We start from the raw sequence: 26,549 nt of genomic DNA, 5'->3' as shown, positions 1-26,549 counted from the left end.
ACCACCATGATTCTGATGGCTCAATATTTTTTCGTGCGATGTAGTGTGCAGCAGAGCTCATCATGGGCCATGAATGAACCCTGCTGCACACTACGTCGCGTGAAAAAATCTCGAGTCATCGCATTGACGCCAAGACTCAAACCTGGTTGGTTCACCTGAGGGAACCAGTTTCGACCTGTCCTGTTTAGGAAAAGTGGTAAAAGCACAGTAGACAGTTTTCTGTAATGCAGTTATGTTCTGCATTTAGTATTATCTTCACGTTGGAAAAAGTTTTTTTTTTTTTAAGTCACTGTCTAAAGTACTGGGGTATGGTTAGGAAAACTCACTTGTGTAATGGCTACATTACTGCTTTTCTCAAAGCTTGCTTTCTTGCACCTTTATCCAGAAAAGATAAAAAATAAACAAACTGCGTGCGTGCACAGACGTGTGGTGTATACGTGTGTGCTTAGCTACTGTTGGTGCAGCTGGTAGAGTTTGCCGAGGGGTCCACTGAACCCATACAGTGCTGTGTTTTACCACCCCATCAGCAGTCAAGGGGACCATCTCCTTGCTGCCCCCATGTACCCTTAGCATCCCTCCCTGCTACACTACTACATGCGTGGGAGCATTTGTGGTTTTCAAGAAAATTGTCAGTGAACAGATGTCTTCTGGTTTTTTAAGCGTATAGAACCTGTTCGTAAAAAAAAATCTGAAACGAAGACTCTAAACCGGAAATCATTCTACCGATTCCCCACAGTTCCCATGATTGAAATGCCCCAAGCTAAAAACAAAATGAAACGTGAGTGCCCTGCCACTGGAATTGCACCTCAGTCAGTAGTAAAACTCGTTGAGCCCACTCCTGATGTGATGATATGCAAGCTGTCTAGCACTCCAGTGTACAGTTTTAGTTTTAGCCGTGATCACTTGAAGTGAATTGAATTTTCTGATTATCTAATACTTTAAATGCCCAGCTTCGCTCAATTTCAGAGAACCCCCTAGCAGTGCCCTCCCCTCTGTACCCTCTCCTTGCATTCACTTGCAAATTGTGTGTGTGTGTGTGTGTGTGTGTGATAGACAATCAAGCTTGCTCGCTAACAGGTCCCAATCATTTGCGCCTCACCACTTTCAAATGTCACCAGCTGCCACTGGAACAGGGGTATGGAATATCTACTTGGCCATAGGGCAGGTTGTTTCATAAACCTACTTTAAATCCACTTGTCCCTTTTGTGCCATGAAATGCGGTGACAAGTTATGGCAGCAATCTTATATCGGAGCTCTGAAATACCCTCTCTGATTATTCCAGGGTTCCTTCCATGGTAGCGTTTGAATACTAGCAATTCCCTTATGTTGCCACGTTTCCACAGATCTACATACTGGGGTGAAGGTAGTGGTAAGCAACAGTTCCAGGGTTGGCATTCCCTTTTGAGTCTGTGAAAACCTAACTTGCATGTTTTAAGGGTTTTCACCAACTCTTCTCTTATCTTTTTCCATGCTGAGAAAGGTTGGATATTTACTCCTGACAGTTACAGACATAAAACTTATTCCACGGTTGAGAAAACGCAACGCGTTTCAGAGCTTGCCCCCTCGTGATCAAGGGGCGCAAGCTCTGAAATGCGTAGAGTGTTTGGCAAGCTGTGAATAAATACCGCTTTGCAACATTTGCTGTTCACAGCATGCTGTTTTGGTGATAAGAATTGCAGCATTGCGATATATATCCACTTCAATAAAAGCAATCCACAAGGACACAGCGGGGAATTTTTGTGGAGACTATTCACCGGTTACAGCTTTGCACTATGCATTTCCACATGTCCGCCTTCATCAGATGCTGCTGTTACCCCGTTGTCACCTCTTCCCTCCTTTGAAATTCCTATGGCCTCCCATTGGTGGGAGATCAGCTGATCCTGCTGCATTAAGGACAAAGTAGTCAAATGTGAGACTACAGTTCCCAGCGTGCATCAGATGAGGTAAGTGCAGCAGCAGGATTCGGTGTTGCTTGTGTGAGCGCTGCTGATGTATATACAAGGGCCCGATGGCCAGAATGCGTCCGTGCCAGCAGAGAGATCGGGGACCATACCAGCCCACTAGGGCTAGACAGTCAAGCTGTGCGGTTTTGCACTTTGATTAATACAGTGGTCACACAAGGCACACGTATGGTAATTACACAGTGCAATAATGTACACGAAGGCTGGTGAACATAAGTAAGGACTCTAGTCTGCACCAGCAGCGAGAGTTCTCTTCCAAGGGATCCTCATCAATAGTCCTAAGCACTGAATATTTCCGCTCACGTGCGGGGACCCCGGAAATAATATAGAATTGTATATGTAAATCACATATAAATAGCTCAACATATATGTATGCACATATATCATTTTTTCCCACACCAATGCAGCCCCAAAATAGAGGCTAAACAATGTAAATACTCATACATACACTGTAATTAGGAAGGAAACAAAAACACATTAGGTCAAATAGCACTTGAACTTTGTATTTTAATGAGCAAAAATACTCATAAATCCTGAAAAATGCTAATAAATAGACATTGTTAGCCACAGGCTGCATTGAACAGCAATAGCATAGAAAATGAAACCATTTTCAACAAAAACTGTCACTGTGCCTTTAAGGCTGCCATGACCCCTGGCTTCCCATCATGCCTCAGGGGTGACAGTTAGGTCATTTGTTCTTTCCGGCTCCTTCAGTCAGGACCCTGGTTCAACGGCTCCCTTTCTTTTTGACTTTCTGTCCAAAAATACTTGAGATTTTCTACAATTTTTACTTTCACTCGACGTCTTTTGGGACATAGAGTGTTAGTGCTGCCTTTTTTAAGTCTTAAAAAAGGAATTTTTCTGAACTGACACACATCCTGTGTGTATCCTCTGCCTCCCTGACTCTCATTCTGCAAGTTCTTGTGAACACTGCAAGTCTTTATCAAGGAGAACTCTCAAAGATAGGGAGAGAATTCGAATTGAGGGTCTCTCTGAGAGAGATAGGTCTCCTAAGAGGCAGAAGAGGCTCAGGACGCCAAGAGAAGTCCCGACTTGTTCTCCTTTGGCGTCTGGATCGGCGTCGAAGAGGCCGTTGACGACGGCGAAGACGAGGATACTTCCTTCGTCGAGAAGCAAGGTACCTCTGCTGCCGTCTACGGGGCGTGCAGCATTGAGGGAGACGTCTCCATTGGAGCATAGGAGTTCGATGTCGAGACAGCTGGCGTCGAAGCAACAGGACCAATCTTCGACGTCGCGGCTTCCTCCTTTGACGCCTGGTCATCGGCGTTTGACGTCTAGGCATCATCGGTCGACGCCCGGTCATCAGCGTTCTACGTCGAGACATCCTCCGTCGACGCCCAGTCATCGGCGTTCGACGTCGAGGCACCCTCAGTCGGCGTCCGCCCAGCGACGTTCGACATCTAGGAATCCTCCGTCGTCGCCCAGTCACCGGCGATCGACGTCGAGGGTCTCCGTCGCAACATCCACGGTCGACGTCGAGAAGATCCCTGTTGACGTCACATCATCGACGTCGAAGCAGCCTCCGTCGTCGCCTGGTCATCGGCGCTCGACGTTGAGAAGGTCTCCGTCGTTGTCACAGCAGCGTGGGTCGGCATCAAAACATCTCTCTTCGAGGCAAGTCTCTCCTTCCAGATCCCAGGGGAAGTCGCCTTTGGGGCAGACTACTCAAGAGAGAGTTAGTCAATCCTCTGATCAGTCTCATGCCTTAGCACCACAGCAGAGGTCTACAAAATCGGCTTCAGCTGCGGAGGTGGAACATTCCCCAGTGCATATGAGTCCTCCGACTAAGAGGAAAAGAGTATCAGACGAGCGTGCTTCTAGGAGTCGCACACGGTCTACTTCCAGGCACCCTCCCAGTGGTGGATCTCCGGTGAGCCTGCCGTCATTCTCTTTGAACTCCCGGTCTTCTCACCGTGGAAGATCTTCAGATGTGTTCTCGGATAATGAGAGGTCCAGGCATTCTCCTGCACGTTCTCACCATGGGCAAACGGATCTGCCTCCTCCGGCACGTTCACCAGGGAGAGAGCGCACCCAGAAGTCTCCTTCCATCAGGCTATCTCCGAGATGGTGCAGGCCTCTGCATCACTGGGCTCCAGACAAGGAAACCAAGCTCATCGGGACAAGCACGTCTCCCGACCCAGAGAGCGATTGCGCTCCTGAGTGCACTCCAGTAGGCGAAGATCGAGGTCTAGGAGCAGGAGACGGGCTCGCAGATCTCCATCTACTTCTTCATCTCCGACCCGTTCTCATAGGGATTATTCTCCGACTCTGACAGACAGTCCTCCATCCAGAATATCCCCTATAGATGACATTTTCACTTTTCAAGACATTTTGGGCAGGGGTGCTTTGAAACTGTGAGTGCCCATGACTACTCCACAGGTCAAAAATACTAAGAAACCTCTGAACTAGAGCCTAAAGAGTCTCCAAAATAGCCATGCACCACCTTATAACTAGCTGAAACAGCCACCGTTCTGGTCCAAGTTGGGCCATCCCTGATTACAATTACCAGGGAAAATCATCAGTCAGAGTATATATGTGAAGAGCCCCCAGTTTTTATAGTATGCATCTGTCGACCCCAATGAAGGTGGTAGAATTTTATCTCCACTGAAACGTACGTAGGCCATCTACAAACACCTGAGAACTCCACCAAGGAGGACCATCAAAATAAGGATTGACAACCATAAATACATACAGGATTGTTACCATGTAAATAGGACATACACTGTCATATTGAGTCCTCCTATCTCAGCTGTTTGATGCTTTTTAACAATTTTGCACAGTGTGAGAATGTGTGCGCATGAGAAAAATGAATGGTGAGATAGTTTCTGAATGAATGGATAATATTGACATTGTTTAGTTTTTTAGGTCGAGCTGGCGTTGGAGCGCGAAGCGCTCCCGCCAGCTCGACTATAGTCACCTTCCTCCCTGCCAAGGGAGTGAGAGCTGTGAACGAGCAGCTCCAGACCTGTGAACGAGCCGACTCAGGTCCGTGAACGCGCGGGAACGTCAACGTGCACGTTCACGCGCGTCACGCTCCTGTCCTCCCGCGTCTCTGCCGAGGCGCGCTCCAGGCCAACTTGCGGTGTGCGTCACAGCGTTTCTGTGGCCGGAGGTAGGTAAGTGAGGGCGGCGGCGGCGGTGGGGGGATTTGTTTGCTTGTTTTTACTAGTCTTGGAACCAGTGTAGCAACTCCTGTGCCCCCTCCCCCACCTGCGATGCAGCACTGGTGATCCTCCTTCATGCTTGCCTTTGTTAAGCCGACAGTACACTGGTGATTGTCAGGTACCCTGCCTTTCTCTACCCATTAAAGCCTCCCTCGAACTGCACCCCCTGTTTTGTCGGTGGACTCTTAGCTAGCTGGCAGTCTTTACTAATGGCCCACAGCTTCTCCCACTTCCTCCGACCTCTTTGCAGAGCGCTATAACAAAAGATATTAATGGATACATGTGTACTAATAAACAGATTTATTCTGTTATCACTACAGTGCAACTGTGTTATCGCCACCGTTTTGAGAAAATCCTAATTTACGCCTCACGGATTCTATTCCGTAATTGCTTTGCTGAAGCAAGCTTTGACTGTGCTTAGTTATTTTGAATTTATCTCTGCTTGGGTGTTACCCGTTGAGCTCTGGCTATGGTTAAACATGTTTTTGTAACTACTACCAATGAAGAAAAAAAGTGGCATAAACCATATATGTGTACGTATCTGCTGATGGCAACATGCACTTTTTGCCTTTAATTGGATAGGGGGGGGCATCAGGGCTCATTGGAGGAATTACCTTGAGAATCACGCCACCCATGCTCTTTATTACCTCCTGCTCGTCTTCATGTTTACTGTGTGCCAGCTTGGGGCTATACTGTTCAATTTCTTTGCTTCACTCTCTCTGCATATTACATGTTTTTTTGCCTTAAGCGAACATTCCTGTTTTATGACCGATACAGGTATGCAAGTGGCACAGTACTTCATTTGTCAACATCCTGCAGTCAAATAAACAATGAGGCAGAAGTCAGAAAGGTATGGCACAAGAATGTCATTTTTTTTAAAGAGGGAGAAGTGTTTCTCAAGCAAACTGAACAACTGACAAACTGGACATGACAATCAGTAGGATCAGACAACTTGTAGTCAAGTCAAACCTAAGCAGGCTTGCTTTGACTACATTGCACACGTGTGGGCATAGCACACACCTATCGCCAATAAAACAGCATTTGTGTCAGATTTAAATGTGAAACGCCTGTATTTTGTAGTCGGCTTACTTACTGAGTTACCTTTAGGCAATTTGAAACGTTTTTTCTACAAACATTTTATAGAACTGCAACCATGTTAAACACGGTTTTGTCAAAAGATAACTGCTAGTTCCTCAGTTGCCAGAATGTCTGTCTACTCATTATGCATCCTCCAACACGGACTCCCACAGCCTGTGTTCTGCCCAAGGCACGTAGCAGTCACATTACTCTGAAAATAGAAAAGGGCAGGGAAAGGCAAGGTGCAGCTTTTGGTACTCCAGGATCTGAGCACAGCCAACATGAAGCCACTGTATCTTCCTACTTTACTATTGTAAGGAATGAGTACCACACAACCCTCCAACGCTTTTGTATTTTTGCATCCTGTTAACTATTTCCATCGTTGGGGCCTAATTTGTCAGCTTTAATTCCAAAGTATATGTACCCACCTCCGCGCCATTCCGAAAATCATGAGTGTCTAAAATCAGCTTTAGCTCCTCTATTTCAGCAGCAACCTCATCTACCTATGCTTTACTAACCACTAAATGCAATGCCTAACATTAGAAGCCTTCCTCATTGATATGAACTCCCTTCTTTGGCGAGCAATGTTTGTAAAATAAATTCCTTCATGGACTAGACTTCTACCTTACTCTGACTCTACAGTTGAAGCACGGACAGTGTCGCTAATACTCCAGAGTAACACGTTTTTGCAATGCAATAGGTCTTGCATTTTTGAAACTTTGACCTATTGGTAATGTAAATGACAATTCATTTTATTAATCCTGGTTTTTTAAACCCAAATAAAAGGCAGTGTCATTTACAATGCCAATAGCTCAAATTCTTGCAATTGCGAGACCTAGTGCATTGCAAATGCTTGTGATTATTGTTCTATGGGGGCACATGATTCTTTGTATCAAAGCTTTTTTGATTGTCGAAATAATGAATTGTAATTTACTGTTATATCTTCCAATAACAAAAAAATATAAAAAATACCAAAAAGATTTTTTGAATCCATGAAAAATGAAATAATCATAAATTAAAATGATGAATAAAATAGAAAGTCTAATGAAAACCTAGTGTTTGCTGATTATTAGATATGTGTGCAGTATCCTTGCTAAATATACATTGAGTTACACCGACTGGATAAATTAGAAAGGTCAGTTCAGAGGTTTCTTAGTATTTTTAGTATGCTCGCCTTCCCCCTCCTCTAGACCTAAAAGTACGTTGGGGGTACCTTGGCTTAGATATACTCCACAGGTCAAGACTTCTGTGATCTTTGAAACCTTGCATCACAGATCGGCACCTAAGCCTCTGCTGCCTTTGGTACCTGGAATTATAGATCCCGTGAATGAGGTTTTCCTTACTCCAGCAACTATAAAGTCAGCCCCAGCAAGGATTCTTAAAAAGTATCGCTCGCCAGAAGAGGATCCGCTTTTCCTCAGGTCTGACCCACCACCAGACTCTGTGATCATTGGGGCGGCGAAGAAATCCAGTGCTGTAGCTTCCTCATCCACAGTGCCTCCGGATAAGGAAAGCAAATTGCAAGATTCGTGGGGAAGAAAAGTCTGCAACACCTCAGCCTCTTTTCTCAAAGTCTCTAATGCGGAAGCCCTTCTGGGGAGGTATGATAGATCCCTGTGGGATTCTCTCCAAAGGTTTACTGATAAACTTCCTCAAGAGGACCGCAAAGACTTTGAAGAGATTCTTTTGGAGGGCAGCCAGGTCTCCAATCAGATCATAGGCGCCGCAGCGGATGGAGCTACCCTTGCAGCGCATGGCTATGCACACAGAGTAATGGCGAGGAGGTCTTCGTGGTTGTGCCTGACAGCCTTAAAAACTGAGGCTCAGGCTAGATTCTTGAACCTGCCCTTTTCAGGAACATCACTGTTTGGGGCAAGTGCTGACGAAGAAATGCAACGCATGAAGTCAGAGTTGGAAACTCTTAAGGCTGTAGGGCTTGAAAAAAAGAGACTTTCGGAGGAAGTACCGCTCCTACAACAAGGGCTCTTCTAAACAGAGGGTTCAAACCCCTCGCTGGCAGAAGGGTCAGGAACAACAGGTGCAACAGAAGTCCCAATTCAGAGGCAAGCTTAATTCCAGAGAAGGTGGAAATCAACGCCAGGGCAACAATACCAATAAGTCCCAGCCAAAGCAATGAGTCCTTCCTTCCCCCAGTGCCGTTGACCACTCTAGTGGGGGGAAGCATTGCGCATCATATGTCCGAGTGGGAAAACATTACTCAAGACCGCTGGGTGTTGACTACACTTGAGAATGGGTACCCTCTTCGTTTCAAACACCTGCCTCCACCCGTTCCTCCAAGGCCAACCTTGCATCATCAACTCATCCTTTTGAAAAAGGAAGTAGCGAAACTTCTCGAAAAATCAGCCATCGAGAGGGTTCCAATCGCTCAAAGGGGGAAAGGAGTTTACTCCCGATATTTCTTGGTCAGAAAAAAGGGACAGAAAGCAGAATTCAGGCCCATTCTAGCCTTAAGAACGCTCAATCTGCATATCAGAAAGGAAAGGTTCCGCATGTTGGCACTTCACCAAATATATCCGAATCTCAGGAGGGGAGATTGGATGTGTTTGGACCTCCAAAATGCCTACTTCCATGTCCCGGTGCACCACAAACACAGAGGGTTCCTGCGGTTCCAGGTGGGGACCATTCACTACCAATTCAAGGTCCTCCCCTTCGGGTTGAAGTCAGCTCCCCGGGTAGTCACGAAGTGTGTTGCAGTAGTAGCGGCCGCTCTACGCCGCAAGGGAGTCTTTGTGTACCCGTATCTGGACGATTGGCTACTGAAAGGTCCTTCCCCAGACACTGTAAGGAATCATTTCCAAACCTGTATCCAGCTCTGTCACCGGTTGGGGTTGCATGTCAACTTCAGCAAATAAGTCTCACAACCCACCCAGAAGATTCACTTCCCAGGAGCTCTTCTAGACTCTGAGGTAGGAAAAGTGTTTCCTTCGGAGGAGAGACAGTGTTCTATAACTCAAAAGTGTCAGCTGGTACTCCGCCACAAGTTCACAAAGTGCGAAAGATTGGCTCCCTGCTAGGTTCGATGGCTTCATGCATCTTTCTAGTCCCGAATGCCAGACTTCGGATGCGTCCTCTTCAGCAGGATCTGGAGGACAAGTGGGACCAACAGTCAGCTCGCTGGGACGATCGGATTACTCTTTCAGGAACAGCTCGAGCTTCCATTCCATGGTGGACAAAGAAGCAGAACATGCAGGTGGGGATTCTGTTCCATCAACCTCCTCCTGCACAGACCTTTATTGCCGATGCTTCTCTACAAGGCTGGGGGGCACACATGGGCCACCTCCAAGTGCAAGGTTTGTGGTCTCTCAAGGAATGTACATATCACATCAACATACTGGAGTTGAGAGCAGTTCACCTGGCTCTCAAGGCGTTCCTTCCCTCGCTTCGGGAAACATAAATATTAGTACAAACGGACAACACCACCACGATGTACTACTTAAACAAGCAGGGGGGAACGCGCTCACAAACTGTCACTGGAAGCCCAGCGCATCTGGCATTGGCTTCTGGCTCGCAAATTGTCAGTCCCAGCGATCCACCTCCCAGGAGAACAGATTGTGAGGGCGGACGCGCTGAGTCGTCATTTCGAAGACAGAGAGGACTGGGTTCTAAACGACGAGGTGTTCGAAGGCATCTTTCAGTCTTGGGGTCGTCCCACCTTAGATCTGTTCGCGGACGACGAAAACACCAAATGCCGAGACTTCGCCTCACGGTTTTACCTTCCAGGAACAAGAGGGGAATGCCCTTTTGATAGACTGGTCAGGGGAATTTGTATTTGCCTTTCCACCCCTTCTGCTGATCCCGAAGGTGGTGAGCAAGCTGACCCACTCGTGCACAACGATGATCCTTATTGCTCCCGACTGGCCGAGACAATGGTGGTACACGGACCTGCTTCATCTGTCAGTGGCTCCTCACAAGAGACTGCCATGCAGGCCGGACCTGTTATCCAAAATGAAAGGGAGGATTTATCATCCCAACCTTCCGTCACTGAGCTTGACAGCATGGCTCCTGAGGTCATACAATACGGCTATCTAGGATTGCCACAGGACTGCATGTCCATTCTGAAGGAAGCGAGACAACCTTCCACGAGACATTCTTATGCCTGTAAATGGAAGCGCTTCAATCTGTGGTGCATGCAAAATGGTCATCATCCTATTAAGGGTCAGGAAGAAGTCGTTCTTCCTTATTTGTTATATCTGGCGAAAGCAGGTTTAAAGTTCAATTCTATCAAGGTGCATTTAGCGGCTATGACAGCGTATGGACGTGGACCTGTACAACCTTCTTTTTTCCAGCTGCCAGCTGTAAAAGACTTTCTGCAAGGGTTGAAAAAAGTGTTCCCCTTCAGTGCGTCCTCCTTCCCCACCCTGGGAGCTTGAACCTGGTTCTGTCAAAATTAATGGGTCCTCCTTTCGAACCCATTCATAAAGCTACTTTGCAGCATATTTCCTGGAAAGCTGCTTTTTTTGGTAGCAATCACGTCAGCTCGTAGGGTGGGCGAAATTCAGGCTCTCTGCTTCAAGGAACCTATACAGTGTTCCACTTGAATAGAGTAGTACTCAGGACACATCCGTCTTTTCTACCCAAGGTGGTGTCAGATTTTCATGTAAATCAGACCATCTCTCTGCCCACCTTCTTCCCTAATCCCTCTACTCCAGCTGAGAGGGCTTTGCATTCTTTGGACCTGAAAAGAGTTTTAAAATTTTATCTAGATAGGTCCAAGCCTGTTCGTAAGTCTGATTAACTATTTGTCAACTATGGTTCGATCAGGACTGGTTATGCAGCCTCGAAACGTTCTATTTCAAGATGGATAGTTTCATGTATCAAGCTTGCCTATCAATTGGCTCAGAAAACCCTGGGGCTTTCTCCCAAGGCACATTCCACATTGGGTAGAGCAGCTTTTCTCCATAATGTGCCCAGGTCTGAGATCTGTAAGGCGGCGACCTGGAAGTCCGTCCATACATTTACCAGACATTATTGTCTTGATTCTGACACTAGAGCAGATACCCAGGTAGGCCAGGCCTCCTTGCGGAATCTGTTTAGCAGCTGAGTACTCAGCTGCTACAAATGTTTTGGTTGGGTCATGTATTTCTCATTTACCTGCAGGTGGTGTTTGGGCTTGCTATTCTATTCAGTGCTTATGACTATTGATGAGGATCCCTTGGAAGAGAAGGATAAGTTACTTACCTGTAATCCTAGTTCTCTTCCAGGGGTATCCTCATCAAAGTCATAAGCACACCCACCCGCCTCCCCAGGTAAATGAGATTTGTCTGTTTTCTATGGCTTATGGTTGAGCCCTGACTTCAGGGTTATGCAAAGAACAACTGACCTAACTGTCACCCCTGAGGCATGATGGCAAGCATGGGGTCATGGCTGCCTTAAAGGCACGTGCCAGTTTTTGTTGAAAATGGTTTCAATGCAGCCTGTGGCTAACAATGTCTATTTATTAGCATTTTTCAGGATTTATGAGTATTTTTGCTCATTAAAACACAAAGTTCAAGTGCTAATTGACCTAATGTATTTTTTGTTTCCTTGCTAATTACAGTGTATGTATGAGTATTTACATTGTTTAGCCTCTATTTTGATGCTGCATTGGTGTGAGAAAAAACGATATATGTGCATACATATATGTGGAGCTATTTATATGTGATTTACTTATATAATTTTATATTATTTCCGGGGTCCCCGCACGTGAGCGGGAATATTCAGTGCTTATGACTTTGATGAGGATACCCCGGGAAGAGAACTAGGATTACAGGTAAGTAACTTATCCAGCTGAGACAACATAAGCCCACTAGGGCCAGACATTGAGTGGTACATTTGCACTTCTATTGAGGTCATGGTCGCCCAAGAGCACACGTGGACCCAATCAGTGTAGTACAACACTGTACATGTATATTACCTTGGATTTATTCTAGATTTAGCAAATTATTTTGGGCCCAATTTGTGATTGTTTACAACATGCCCACAAGGGCTATACCTTTGTTCATGGTAGTTGGAAACTGAGGTGTGTGATGAAAATGTTCACGAGTGAAAGATAAAATATATCTGCTATCAGCACTATTGTTTATTTAAAACGCTGATCTTTTGATAAATTACAAAATGTTTTGTTACATCGAGAGTGGATTGAAAATGCATTTGAATAATTTGCCCACAAGGGCTAGACCTGTGTTCACAGAGTGAATAAAGTTTTATTGAAATATTCATTCGCAAATTTAAAACAAGCATTTACAATGCAACGGTCTCGCCTTTGCAAAAGTTAAAGCTAACGGCATTGTAAATGACAATGCCATTTATTTATCTTTTTTCAAAACCAACACATAAATAAAAATGTTGTCATTTACAATGCCAATAGCTCTAACTTTTGAAAATGCGAGACTGTTGCATTGTAAATGCTTGTTTACCACTGGTCTGCTGCCTCAAATATGTTCTAGGCTTATTTTGTGAAAAGGGGGAGAGGGATGAAGAGGGAGAGAGAAAAAAAGTGAGAGAGAGGGGAAAAGAGGATGGGGAGGAGAGAGGTGAGACGAGGGAGATGGAGGTGGGGGAGAAGGGAAGAAAAGGGGGGAGAGAAAGAGGAGAGGAAGAGATGAGAAGGGAAGAAGAGCGAGGAGGAGAGGAAGAAGGGAGAAGGAAGAAGAGGGAGGAGGAAAAAAGGGAGATGGAAAAATAGGAAGGAGGGGAGAAGAGGAACAGGAAGGAGTGAGGACAGGAAGAGAGAGGCGGGTTAAAGCCACACTACTGAAATCAAAAAATCTCGCCTGCGCGACACTGCTGTGCAGTGAACGCCAAGCTTCGACCTAAAAAGGAAGGCCAAGAAAAACTCTGCACTGAGGCATTGAGGTTGACTGCACGGAGCTGGATTACACCCTTGGTCAGATTGAAAGAAAAGCCCAGGAGAGGAATCACTATCTAACACCCTTAAATAAATACGGTTGAGTGCACGAAGCAAACATACAATCCTGTAGCTGTTTAGGGTACACAAAAGATACATAGCCTTTAGAGTGAACAAAAATGTGGTTAACAAAAACGGCACAGAGCTCTTCAAATGAATACGGTTTGAGTATACCAAGGCTATAAAAAGAAATTGCAAATGAATTTTCGTCTGAAGACAGTCACTAAGGTGAGTGGATGTTTGTATTCTTTGTACTCTCTAAATCTAGGATACACAGACCCCAAGGACACACAAGGTTTAGAGAGCACAAAAGTCTGGACTCCCAACATCTCTGTAGTCAGAGGTTCAAGAGACTACAATATGAAATCAAAATCCAGTAAATGTTTCATATGGATTGATTACTCAAACCATCATTCTAGGGTGTTGGTCAGTCTTTTAGATGACACATCTACAGAAAGCCAGTCACTGCACAAACTGCTGTCGTACTCTGGGATATCTTTTTAACCTATTGTTCCAAAACCAACCATCCTCAACTCAAGAACAAGGTGCATCCCTAGACCACCAACCACTACCCTGGGCTGAAGCAGTGACCTACTTCTACCGCCAGAGTTACGAGCCACGGTGCGATAGCACCACCTCCAACCTCATCTACTCCTCTCCTCAGGCTCCATGATGAGTGTCCATAAGGGAGAGGGTGCAGCAAACAACTCTTAAAAGTTGTGGTAACACGGTTTGATTAAGCTCCACTCTCAGAACACTGTAGTGCTGCAATCCTTCACGAGGACACCTGTACCATCCCAAGATGCAGCAGTCAGCGATTTCCATTTGGTAGCGGTCACACCCTGCACTAGATGAGCAGAACCTACTGGTTCCTGAGCCTGCAGCACTGAGCACGTCCCAGTGGGCAGCTGTGAGGAGCACCCTCTCTAATCAAGCCTGTGTGCGCCAGTCAGCCACCTATCGCTCGCATCCACTTCGCTCAAACACCTCTCTCTTCAAAAGCCTTGCCTTCATCCTTCCATCAGCTAAGCTTCATCCAGATCAACACATCCGCGGAAGAAAGAGACATTTAAATAGATATGTCCCGAGACATAATGCAAAGTCAAGTGTTTGTCACCAACCGCTGGCGAAGAGCCCATGCTGCCAAAACCCCACCAACTACCATGGCAGGACCAGAAGTGCGACAGACCACAAGCCCCCCCCCCAAGACCTGGACACTTCTCGTCTACACATCGGGCCCTACACTTCTCCCAGCTCATCTCTGGGCCTGCACATGCAGCTGCCACGACAAGAAGACAATCTTGCCTCTGGTTACGGTCCTGCGCCCAGATAACTGCGCCTTCTGGTGGGACCACCAGGGCGAGAGGAACCTTTGCTGAGAGAACAAGCAGTGAGGAGCACACCACTGTGGATCCCCGAGGACCCCCCCAAATACGATAGGATCGCCCTAGTGCAAGCAGTGGCGCAAGCAGCACCTAGTAACCCCCCAAAACCACACGTCACTCTAGTGGAAGCAGTGGGGCGCACACCCAATGTGAAGCATCGAAGATCCCCACCCCCCAAATACACACATCACCCTAGAGCAAGTAGAACACACATTAAGGATGCGGCGCCGAGGCCCACGAACCTGTCAACCTAGTGCTGGCAGTGGGGTGCACACCCAGTGTACAGCATCGAGGAGCCCCCAAAACCACACCTGTCACTATTTAAGTGGAAGCAGTGGAGAGCACACTGTGTGCAGCAATGAGGACCCCCCCCCCTTAGGCACGGATCGCCCTAGAGCTGGCAGTGGGGCGCACACCCAGTGTGCAGCACTGAGGACCCCCCCATAGGCACGGGTCGTCCTAGAGCTGGCAGTGGGGCGCACACCCACCCGAGGTGCAGCCGCAGGGACGCCTCCCTCCCGCATTGTTTACCAGGCGGTGGTGGCGGCCGGAGCTCCCATGTGAAGCCAGCCCCCCCCTCTCTCTAACTCCCACCCACCCCCAAGCATGGGAGCATTCATGCACCCTGTACCACCGACCCCGCCCCAACCCCCTCCACCCCCCTCCACCCTTCTAGCGCCAAACACTCAGTCCTCCCGGGAGGCTCTAGCTACCGTGAGACGGCATCATCCTCTCTGCAAGGAGCCCGCCTCTGGGGGTGGAGGAGGGGTCCTGGGAGGGGCCGAGGAGAGGGGGCCGGACCTGGGAGGAGCCGGGGAGGAAGGGAGGGGAGGGCCGGGAGGGAAATTCACAGAACGGGGTCAGGTTGGTTTATTAGGGCTCGCCTGCTGGGCGCATGCGCCTAGCTGGCGAAGCTCTATAGGGGCTTAAACAGACTTTACCGAACTTGGCGATTTGGTGCTGTGCCCGTGGCTTTTAGGTCAATGCGCTTGCGCATTGACCTAAAATGCGCGTGCACATCACCAAATCGCCGTCTGTTCCCTCAGCCGCACTCCTCCCACACCTTTGAAGTGAAGCTTAGCTTCACTTCAAAGGCCCCTGCTGCTTAACACCCTCTCCCCGCTCCGCCCCCTCCCCTGCCCGCCATGTCGCATTTCTCCTCCCCCCTCCCCACAGCAATGCCCTCCGTCTGCTTTTATTTTGTGATTATGAGTCACAATGACAGGCGCCCTGCCCGGCGGTGCGAGGTGTGATGCATCTGCCTATCAGCACCCGAGCATCTTATCTGAATACATTCCATCGCGTTCTTGAGCTGTGAGTGTAAAGTAAAGCGCCTCGAGGGAGGCTCTGGTCGCTAGTCCTGCTTGAAGGGGGATGGGCGAACAGCTCGTGCTCTTTATGTTGCCCAGCAAGAGCCTGAAATGCTTCCTGTGTGCTTTGAGGAAGGTTTGGTGATTTGCTGCATTTATATAGCGCCTTCTACCAGATGGTCTGAACGTATGTAATCCTCGGTTGGAGAGTGGTGTGCCTCCCAGGTGATATCATTTTCTTAATTCTACATGGAGATGCATGTAAAAAAGGCGACGACCAGCCACGTTTACCCACGTCAATTACATACTATTGTCTGTCGATAGATCGACCCGTTGTCTGTCGTTGCAGTGAAATACATTTGGTTCCATAATACACATTTTTTGAAAGAGCGGAACTTAAAACGCGCTACCTTCCCACATTTATGACTACAGTGTCAAAGTCCATTTTTTTACAACGGTACAGCAGAATTGACATGGGAAAAATAGTTTTCTGTCTCAGATTGCACATTGCAAGGACTGTTACACAGGGAAACGTGTCTCTAAAAGTCACACGGCCTCTGTAATGTGATTGTGCCGTTATGCACATTTAACACATTGCACCCTGGTCTTGGTTTAATCGTTTTTAAAAAAAATAAAACCTATATTAATGAAAAATTCAATGGGATGAACCATACATGCAGGTAGAGCAGACTAGAACGTGCTATTTATCACCATTCGCAGCAACATGTTGACCTATATGATGGGAGGTATGGCGCTTCTAGGCACACATCCACCATGACATCCACCGCCACATCCACCACCACATCCACCATCACCACCACATCCACCATCACATCCACCACCACCACATCCACCATCACATCCACCATCACCTCCACATCCACCGCCACATCCACCACCACCACATCCACCACCACCACATCCACCACATCCACCACCACCACCTCCACCACATCCACCACCACCACCTCCACCACATCCACCACCACCGCATCCACCACCACCGCATCCACCACCACCACCACACCCACCACCACTACATCCACACCCGCCACCACTACATCCACCACCACATCCACTACAACCACCACCCCATCTACCACTACCACCACCACCGCATCCACCATCACCACATCCACTGCATCCACCACCACCACATCCACCACCACCACATCCACCACCACCTCCAGCATGACATCCACTGCCACATCCACCACCACATCCACCACATCAACCACCGCCACATCCACCACCACTACCACATCCACCACCACCACCACATCCACCACCACATCCACCACCACCGCATCCACCACCACCACATCCACCACCACCACCACCACATCCACCACCACCACATCCACCACCACCACCTCATCCACCACCACCACATCCACCACCACCGCATCCACCACCACATTCACCGCATCCACCACCACCACCACATCCACCACCACCTCATCCACCACTACCACATCCACCACCACCACATCGACCACCACCACCGCACCCACCACCGCATCCACCACCACCACATCCACCACATCCACCATCACCTCCACATCCACCATCACCTCCACATCCACCATGACATCCACCGCCACATCCACCACCACCACCGCATCCACCACCACCGCATCCACCACCACTCCCACCACCACTACATCCACCACCACATCCACTACAACCACCACTACCACCACCACCGCATCCACCATCACCACATCCACCGCATCCACCACCACCGCATCCACCACCACCACATCCACCACCACCACATCCACCACCACCACATCCACCACCACCACATCCACCACCACCACATCCACCACCACCACCACCACATCCACCACCACCACATCCACCACCACCACCACACCCACCACCACTACATCCACCACCACATCCACTACAACTACCACCACCACCGCATCCATCACCGCATCCACCATCACCACATCCACCGCATCCACCACCACCACCACAGCCACCATCCCATCCACCACCACCACCACCACATCCACCATGACATCCACCACCACATCCACCACATCCACCACCACCACATACACCACCACCGCATCCACCACAACCACTACCACCACCACCGCATCCACCACTACCACCACCACCGCATCCACCACCACCACCGCATCCACCATCATCACATCCACCGCATCCACCACCACTACATCCACCATCACCACCACATCCACCACCACCACATCCACCACCACCGCATCCACCATCACCTCCACATCCACCATGACATCCACCACCGCCACATCCATCACCGCCACATCCATCACCGCCACATCCATCACCGCCACATCCATCACCGCCACATCCATCACCGCCACATCCATCACCGCCACATCCATCACCGCCACATCCATCACCGCCACATCCATCACCGCACATCCATCACCATCACATCCATCACCATCACATCCACCATCACATCCACCACCACATCCACCATCACCTCCACATCCACCATGACATCCACCACAACCACCACCCCATCCACCACCACCACCGCATCCACCACCACCACCACCACATCCACCGCATCCACTACATCCACCATCACCACCACATCCACCATCACCACCACATCCACCATCACATCCACCACCACATCCACCATCACATCCACCATCACCTCCACATCCACCATGACATCCACCGCCACATCCACCGCATCCACCACCACCGCATCCACCACCACCGCATCCACCACCACCGCATCCCCCACCACCGCATCCACCACCACCGCATCCACCACCACTACATCCACCACCACATCCACCATCACCTCCACATCCACCATGACAACCACCACCCCATCCACCACCACCCCATCCACCACTACCACCACCACCACCGCATCCACCACCACCACCGCATCCACCACCACCACGGCATCCACCATCACCACATCCACCACCACCACATCCACCGCATCCACCACCACATCCACCCTCACCACCACATCCACCCTCACCACCACATCCACCCTCACCACCACATCCACCCTCACCACCACATCCACCCCCACATCCACCATGACCTCCACATCCACCACCACATCCACCACCACATCCACCACCACATCCACCACTTCCACCACCAACTCCACCACCTCATCCACCACCACCACATCCACCACCACCACCACATCCACCACCGCATCCACCACCACCACCACATCCACCACCACATCCACCACCACATCCACCACCACATCCACCACCACATCACCCACCTCATCCACCACCGCATCCACCACTTCCACCACCACACCCACCACCATCACTTCCACCACCACATCCACCACCACTTTCACAACCACCACATCCACAACCACCACATCCACCACATCACCAACACATACACCACCTCCACCACATCCACCACCACATCCACCACCACATCCACCCCCTCATCCACCACCATCACCACCACATCCACCATCACCACCACATCCACCACCACCATATCACCCAGATCCACCACTACCACATCTATATGTGTGTGTGTGTGTGTGTGTGTGTGTGTGTGTGTGTGTGTGTGTGTGTGGCTCTGTGTGTGTGTGTAGGTGCAAATGCAATGTTCTTGGATTTTCGTCACAATAAAATACACTGAACATAATCTTCACAAAAGTTATTTAAAAACGTTTAAGCTATTACCATTATAAATTACAATAACTTTTATTTAAGTATTAATTATTTAAAAAATTAAAAGCCATTGTTATTTGTAATATCAAGACATCTAAGTCACGTAAATACAACACACATTGCATTACAAATGCTATAGGTGTCACATTTGCAAAAGTTAACACTATTGACATTGTAACTGACAAAGCTATTAATTTTGCTACTTTCAAAACCAACACATAAATAAAAAAAGTGTCATTTACAATACCAATAGCTCAAACTTTCCTAATGCGAGACCTATTGCATTTCCAATGCTTGTTTATTTATGCCGTCTGCAGCTCGTCCGACATCGGCCAGCGGCCTCAGTGCGCAGCCTACCCCTTCCAAAGACACGTCCAAAATGGCCAAAACATGCCAAGAATAAAACAACAAAAAAATACTGCTGGTATATAAGCTTGAGATATCAAGCGTTATCATCATCATATCCGACTCCCACTTCAATGTCTCTATTGTCAACAAGAAATCCTTTGTGTCCTTTATGTAAGATTTCAGATTATATACAAAATTGGAAAGAACGAAGTCCACGAACCTGGACATGTTTTCTGTCAGGCTTCCCACTGATGAAACGATGGGACGGCCCGGTGGACAGGTCGCATTTTTGTGCAGTTTGGGCAAGTGGTAAAACGTCGGTACCCTGGGGTGTTTGCATTTCAAAAAAGCGTATTCCTCTTTGTTCAGCACCCCCCTGTAATACCACTTGTTCAGGATCGTTCTATAGGCATTGACACTCATCAAATGCCTTCCTTGTCACCTTCATGTAACTTGATATGTCACCCAGTCGATCAAGGGCTTCCTTAATGTAGTATTCCTTGGTTAGCAGCACTAAATTCCCGCCCTTATCGGATTGTTTACATACAATGGTCTGATCCTGTTTCAAGTCTGCAATCTCTTTTCTTTGGTTCTTTGTAATATTGGCTTTGGCATTAGGTCTACTTTTCTTACTTCTCAACTTTAGAAGTTCCTTTGTTGTCACGTCGGTTAATACATCAATGGAGTCCATCGGCATTACTGGACAGAGTCTGGGTTTGAAGGGACTAACTGGATTCACTTGTATAAGCCCAGCTCTTCTTATCTCTAAAGCTGTTCATGTGTTACCGGATTACCTTCATCCACTAGATCTTCCATCACTGCCAGGGTTTCAATATCACCTGCTGTCAATTTGTCTGTGTGGTCTAAATCCGTTGCACTCGGACTTGATCTCATGGTATCCTTTCCTTTGAAAAACTTCATCAATTTTAATTTTCTCCCGAATTTAAATAAGTCAATTAGAGTTTGTGTGTACTCTGATACCTTGGTTGGATAAAAACTGAGTCCCAGTTGCAAAACCTCCTCTTTCACAGGCTTTAATTTCCTTGGGGTTAAGTTCACAACTGTAAGGACTTCCATTGCAATCTCTACTTCTTGTTCCACTGTTTTTTGCTCCGCGTCACTCTCGGCGAAGCGGTATTGTCGCTTGCTCCACCCGCCCCTCCTCGTCCGACGTTTCCTTTCTTTTTTCTTTGCGGGGGTTTCTCTGGTACCTTCGTTCCCCGCGTTTCTCGTCTAAAAAAGGGGCAGGTGCAGAGGTTGCTGGTTGTGTCGCTCCAGAAACTGCTCGCTCTCTTTCTTCTTCACTGTGTTCTACATCGGTGATTTCCGACTCAGAGGTTTCTGGGCGTTCGGCTGTTATCTTAGTTTTTTTGCTTAATAAATCCTTCCTTGGTTGGTCGTATCTCTTGGCAAAGGTCAGTATGCGACCCTGCTGATAATCTCTCTCGTCCCGTTCAAATTTGTCTTGCTTTCTTTGTTTAATCTTTTGTTCATATGCTTTAAGGCGTTTCTTCATAGCCTCCCGTAGTGACTCCTGGTTCTGTTTGTCAGTGCTACTCGCAATAAGGGTTTCCAGATCCGCGAAATCCTTTAGTGCCTGGTCTCTATCATACTATGCAAATTTTATTAGAATTTGAAGCATTATTTTAGATGTCGCTGGGGTGTGTTCTGCCCATTCTTTTAGCAGCAGTGGGTTGAGGGGTTCTCGTATGCTGAGACCGTGTCCCCGAGGCACACGCTCCACCAATACATATATATATGTGTGTATTGACGTATGGATATGAAAGCATGTTTGGAAAGTCAGTTGTTAATGTAAATCTTGTGTCTCCACTTTAAAACAATTAAAAAATTAAAACGAATGAAACGTCAGTCTGTACTGTTAATATTTCCCAGCAAAAGTTTTAAAAAAAAACTATGTGAAATAAAAGTAAACCAATATGGGCCAGGGCAGAGTTGAGCACACTATGAAAATGTTTTACTAGAGCCTATGTGTTTCCAAGATAATGTGTTTCTCTTGCTGCTACTGGAATTTCTTTTTTGTTTAATAAACAGTTGAGTGTTTTAGTAATTATTCTCATTTCAAACATGTTTTCTGCTTGATTAGGATCCCTTTGGTGTGGCAGTTGGTGGAACGATAGGACATTGCTTGTGCACAGGTTTAGCAGTTATTGGAGGACGAATGATAGCGCAAAAAATTTCTGTACGGACTGGTGAGTAATTGTCAACTCAAAGCTCTTTCCTTACTTTTTATTTAAGTATGGCTTTCTTTACTGCAGAAAAACACTTTATTTTTATTTTTTGTTTTTGAATCATAAACTTATCAGACGAATGTCTTCCTGGCACATGTTCATGTGACTTTAAGGGAAAACCGTATACTTTCAACTCAACTATTGGCCATATCTTTGTGAGGTGCAACACCTCCTGAGATTCCCAAAGCTGACAAGACTGTTCCACAGTGTGTAGCATTTACATAAAACTTCAGGCTGCCAAAGCTGTTGATCTTTGGTATACATAGTTCTCCATCATAAGAGTTTTCATTCAGTTCTTAAGTGGTGTATATCTACAGCTCTGGACCCCCGCCTTCATCCGCCTCGCATACGCCACTACCAGCCTGCATCTAACTCCCCCCACCTACCTGCCGTGGCTCCCCGTGCTGCCTGCCGTCCCCCGTGCTGCCTGCCGTCCCCCGGTGTCTTTGGGGAGCCGCTCTGGGTCTCTGCTGCCTCCGCTGAGCCACTTTCTGCCTGCGGCCCGGGCCACTCAAAAAAGGCGGCCCCAACAATGCTCTGCTCCGGGCCCGGAGCTGCACACCCTGGAGGTCCGGCGCTCTCCTTCCTAACTGCCTGGGAGTCCGCCGGGCGGGGGCAGAGCGCCCAGACAGTCGCCCTTTCTGCCCTGGAGCCGGGGCTGCGGTGGTGTTCGGCTTGAACCGGCGGAGGGGGTGCGGTCCCTGGGATCTGTGGAGGCGCCCAGAGTTGGTGAGTGGCACGCTGGCCCCCTGGAGTCAAGAAGGCCGCAGGAGGCTGTCAAGACGTGCTGTGCCGCGGTGGCCTGCGCGGCAGACGGTGGCAGCTGGGCCAGCCTGACCTGCGGGCGGCCCGGCGCTGTGGGAGACCCGCTGAAGGAGCTGCGGGGAGCAGCATAGAGCCGGTGTGGCTGGGGCTAGACTGTGGGCACAGGAGTGCCGGGCACCGACTGGAGGAGTGGACCTACCTGGTTGCGGTGAGACTGCGGTCTGGGGCCCCTGGCGAAGTGTGTTGCGGAGTGTGTTGCGGCTGGGGGTCCGCGCCAGGTCAGCCTGCCCTGGGCCTGTTCCGGGCTGCTGAGTCGTGCCTGTGTGCCCCGCGGGGGGATCTACCAGCCCTTCGTCTTCTGTGTGGCCCTGGTGAGTGAGTCTCCCTCTGGGGGGGCCATCGTGCGGGAGGCGGCTGGTTCTCAGTGGGCCCGCGATGGTTTGAGGGGAGCAGCTCCCGAGGACTTCCTTCCATCTTGGGTTGTGGATGCTGTCCGTGCCCTCCGCCATCTTGGGAAGTGCGGAGCAGGAGTGTGCAGACCGACAGATCCCAGGAGGGGTAACTAATGTGGACTCTGGTTGTCTGTCGATCCCTGAGGCCGAGACGGTGGGCTGCGGATCTTGGCCTGGTTGCCTGGATCGTGGTGTGCCCTTCCCTTGGGGACAGAGTCTGGTGGACGGGCCCGGGCGTACCACGGTGGCAGCCCATCCCTCTCCACCGTCTTCACAGTGGAGCAGCGTGTTGCGGTCCGGTGCGGGGGTAAGTCGGCCATCTCATCGGGTGGCGCCCCCCCTCCTTTCTCTCACTTCACCCACCGGATCTCCCCCGGAGTGCCTGGAATTGCCGTAGGCGGCTGTTGAACGTGCCCCGAGGATTGGAGTGTCTGTGGTGCTGACGGTTCGGGTGTGTGGGAAGGGGGTTCGGCCACTATATCTGGTGGTGGGGACACCGGTTTGGGCCCCCCTTTCTCCCCCCCCTCCCGAGACCATGGGTAGGTCTCGCGCCACTCAAGCCCCTGCCCCCACAACCCAAACTACAACGTCGGATCGGGGCTCAAGTGGTGGACCGCCAGCCGTCTCGGGCCTCGCCGGGGGAGACCTCTCGACCATCCTACAGGCGATCAGCACGTCACAGGCCTCCGTAGAAAGTAAGATAGGTGAGGTGCGGGTGGGCGTGGCCTTAATTCTCCAAGACCTCCGTAAGGCCACGGCACGCATCACTGAGGCGGAGTCCCGTATCTCCACGGTGGAGGACGACGTGGGTATCCTCAAGTCCAAGGTGGCCACTCTTCTGACGCAGACCTCGGAGTTGCACCGTAGGGCCGAAGATGCCGAAAATAGGGCACGCCGAAACAACCTGCGCCTCCTGGGTTTTCCGGAGGGAGTGGAGCAGGATCGCACTGCCACCTTTATGGAGACCTGGATCTGCTCCTGGATGCCCAAAGAGAAACTTTCTCCCTGGTTCGCAATGGAACGGGCCCATCGTTCTCCTGCTCCCAAACCTCCGCCTGGTGCCCATGCTCGTCCCATCATCCTTAGAATCTTCAGCTTCCAGGACAGACGCTATACTGGGGGCAGCCAGGGAGCTGGGGCCGCTGCACTTCCAGAACTCCAAAATTATGGTCTTTCCGGATTACTCCAGGGAGGTGCAAACACAACGCCGATCCTGCGATTTAGTCAAACAAAAACTCAGGGCGATAGGCCTTCGCTACGGGCTCCTCTTCCCGGCCCGGCTCAAGGTGATCTTCCAGGGTAAGACATTCTTCTTTGACTCCCCCCTGGCCGGGTGGACCTGGCTCACGGAGGAGCGGCCCCACCTGCCGGGGGCAGCCCTTTCTCAAGCCCGGAGGGCCCCGAAGCAGCCGAGCCAGGTCACACCGAAGCCCCAGCGGCGACGGTCCGGGTCTCGGAGGCGACCCCGGGGGGCGGGGGGATGTTCCCAGTCACCGGAGGTGCAGACCCGGCGCTCGCCGGTCCAGACCCAGAGGCGTGGATCCGCCTCCCCCACCTGGCTTCCTCCTTGATCGACCTGGGCATTGTCCCCAGGCCCAGCAAAACTCTGCGAAAGGGCCATGTCAGACTCTGACCTGTCTGGGAGCCCTGTGATCCGTGGATCTGGTGTGGAGGATGGGACATGATCGACACCACTTGCAACGCCCGAGGTTCCACCTTCGGGCTTTCTATCATTGTGACTGCTCCTGACCTCACGAACATGCTTCTACCGGGCTATATTGTCTGGTCTGGTGGGGTATTGACCTTTAGTGCAGTCCTGGGTTGATGCATTCTATTTGTCACATGATTGTCATTCTTTGTCTTTTAGCTGTTAGCATTTCATCCGAATACATGGAGGGGGGTCCGACTCAGCCATGTCCTGCATTTGTTGTTGCTAACCGTTTTAGTTTAGCTTTTTGTCTCCTTGTGGGTTGTTGGTGGTTTTGCATTATTTAGGGCGACAGATGCTTCCCTTTTCGAAGTGTAGGGTGGGAGGAGTTGGGGGGCGAGGGAGGGGGAGGAGATCATTGTCTCCCAACAGTTTATTTTTAGCCGCCTATGGGCCGCTGCGTTTTGTTCTCATTGGTAGCCGCGCGTTCTTTCATGCTTCCACAGTCGACATACACATCTTTACTTCCTCTAACTTTGTCTTTAGGCCCCGGTTCTGGGTGGGGACTCCCCTTAGGCCGAACACGGTCTCCCGCATGCATCCGCACCATTTACGTCTCACCTCTCCAAATGTCCTGCACTTTTAACACACCTCTCCACATCCTCTCCTGGAATGTAAACGGTCTTCTCGACCGAATTAAGCGCACAGCTGTACTTCGTGCCGCCCACCGCCACATGCCTGACGTTCTGCTTCTCCATGAAACGCACCTTCTGGGCTCACAATGCAACTTCCTAGCCCGTTACGGGTTTGACCGGGTCTGGCACTCCGGTTGTGCCCGGGGTTCCCGGGGGTGGCCATTTTACTCAGAAAGGGGCTCCCCTTTACCTTGGCTAAAGCCGACTGTGATGCGCAGGGGATGTACGTGGCTGTGTCGTGGACGATTGAGGGATACCCCATGAACCCCCTGTGCACTTAAGTTTCCCCGGCGCTCCTGGCATCCACCCTTCGGTGCCTCACACTGGTGATGTCCTCCTTTCCTCAGGGCCTCACTGTAGTTGGGGGTGACTTTAACGCCGTCTTGCAGCCCTCTCGAGAAGCGACGGGTGCCCCGTCGGCGCATCGGCTGGCTTCTGCGAAGAGCCTCTCCGGCTGGTCTTCGGCTGTGGGCCTCTGCGACGTCTGGAGGGTGTGGAACCCCCTTAGGGAGCAATACACCCACACATCGGCCGCTCACCATACCCACTCCCGTATAGACCTTGTCCTAATGCCCGCCTTGGACTGCCAACTGGTGTCTGGGGCGGATATATTGCCCAGAGGGATTTCAGACCACTCCCCTATCTCTCTCCGTATTGGGTCCTCCGTTGCGGGCCCAAGGGCGACCTTGCGACTGAACGCCTGGTTCCTGCAGGACTCCGCGCTGGTGGCATCCCTCGGCCAGGAACTACGTCACTACTTCTCCATTAATATGGGCTCGGTCCCTTCACAGGGGACGTTATGGGAGACCAGCAAGGCGGTTGTTCGGGGTGTGGCCAGAGGACTCGTCCACGCGAAACGCATGGAACAGGCCGCCCAGCTGGTGCAG

At 49.8% G+C, this 26,549-nt stretch overlaps 1 protein-coding gene across 1 annotated transcript in view; it reads left to right on the top strand.

The window, feature by feature from the left end:
* TMEM165 (transmembrane protein 165) overlaps window positions 1–26,549 on the top strand; it is a 189,118-nt gene that overhangs the window by 151,385 nt on the left and 11,184 nt on the right. Inside the window, exon 5 of the mRNA XM_078678185.1 lies at window positions 21,958–22,063. Coding sequence (XP_078534311.1) covers window positions 21,958–22,063 — 106 coding nt within the window. The remainder of the gene's footprint in view (window positions 1–21,957; window positions 22,064–26,549) is intronic.

This window comes from Lissotriton helveticus, chromosome 2_2 (assembly GCF_964261635.1).
Source record: "Lissotriton helveticus chromosome 2_2, aLisHel1.1, whole genome shotgun sequence".
In the NCBI taxonomy this organism is placed as follows: domain Eukaryota; kingdom Metazoa; phylum Chordata; class Amphibia; order Caudata; family Salamandridae; genus Lissotriton; species Lissotriton helveticus.
Note: the sequence above shows the minus strand (reverse complement) of the source record. Positions and strands in the feature narration are given on the sequence as shown.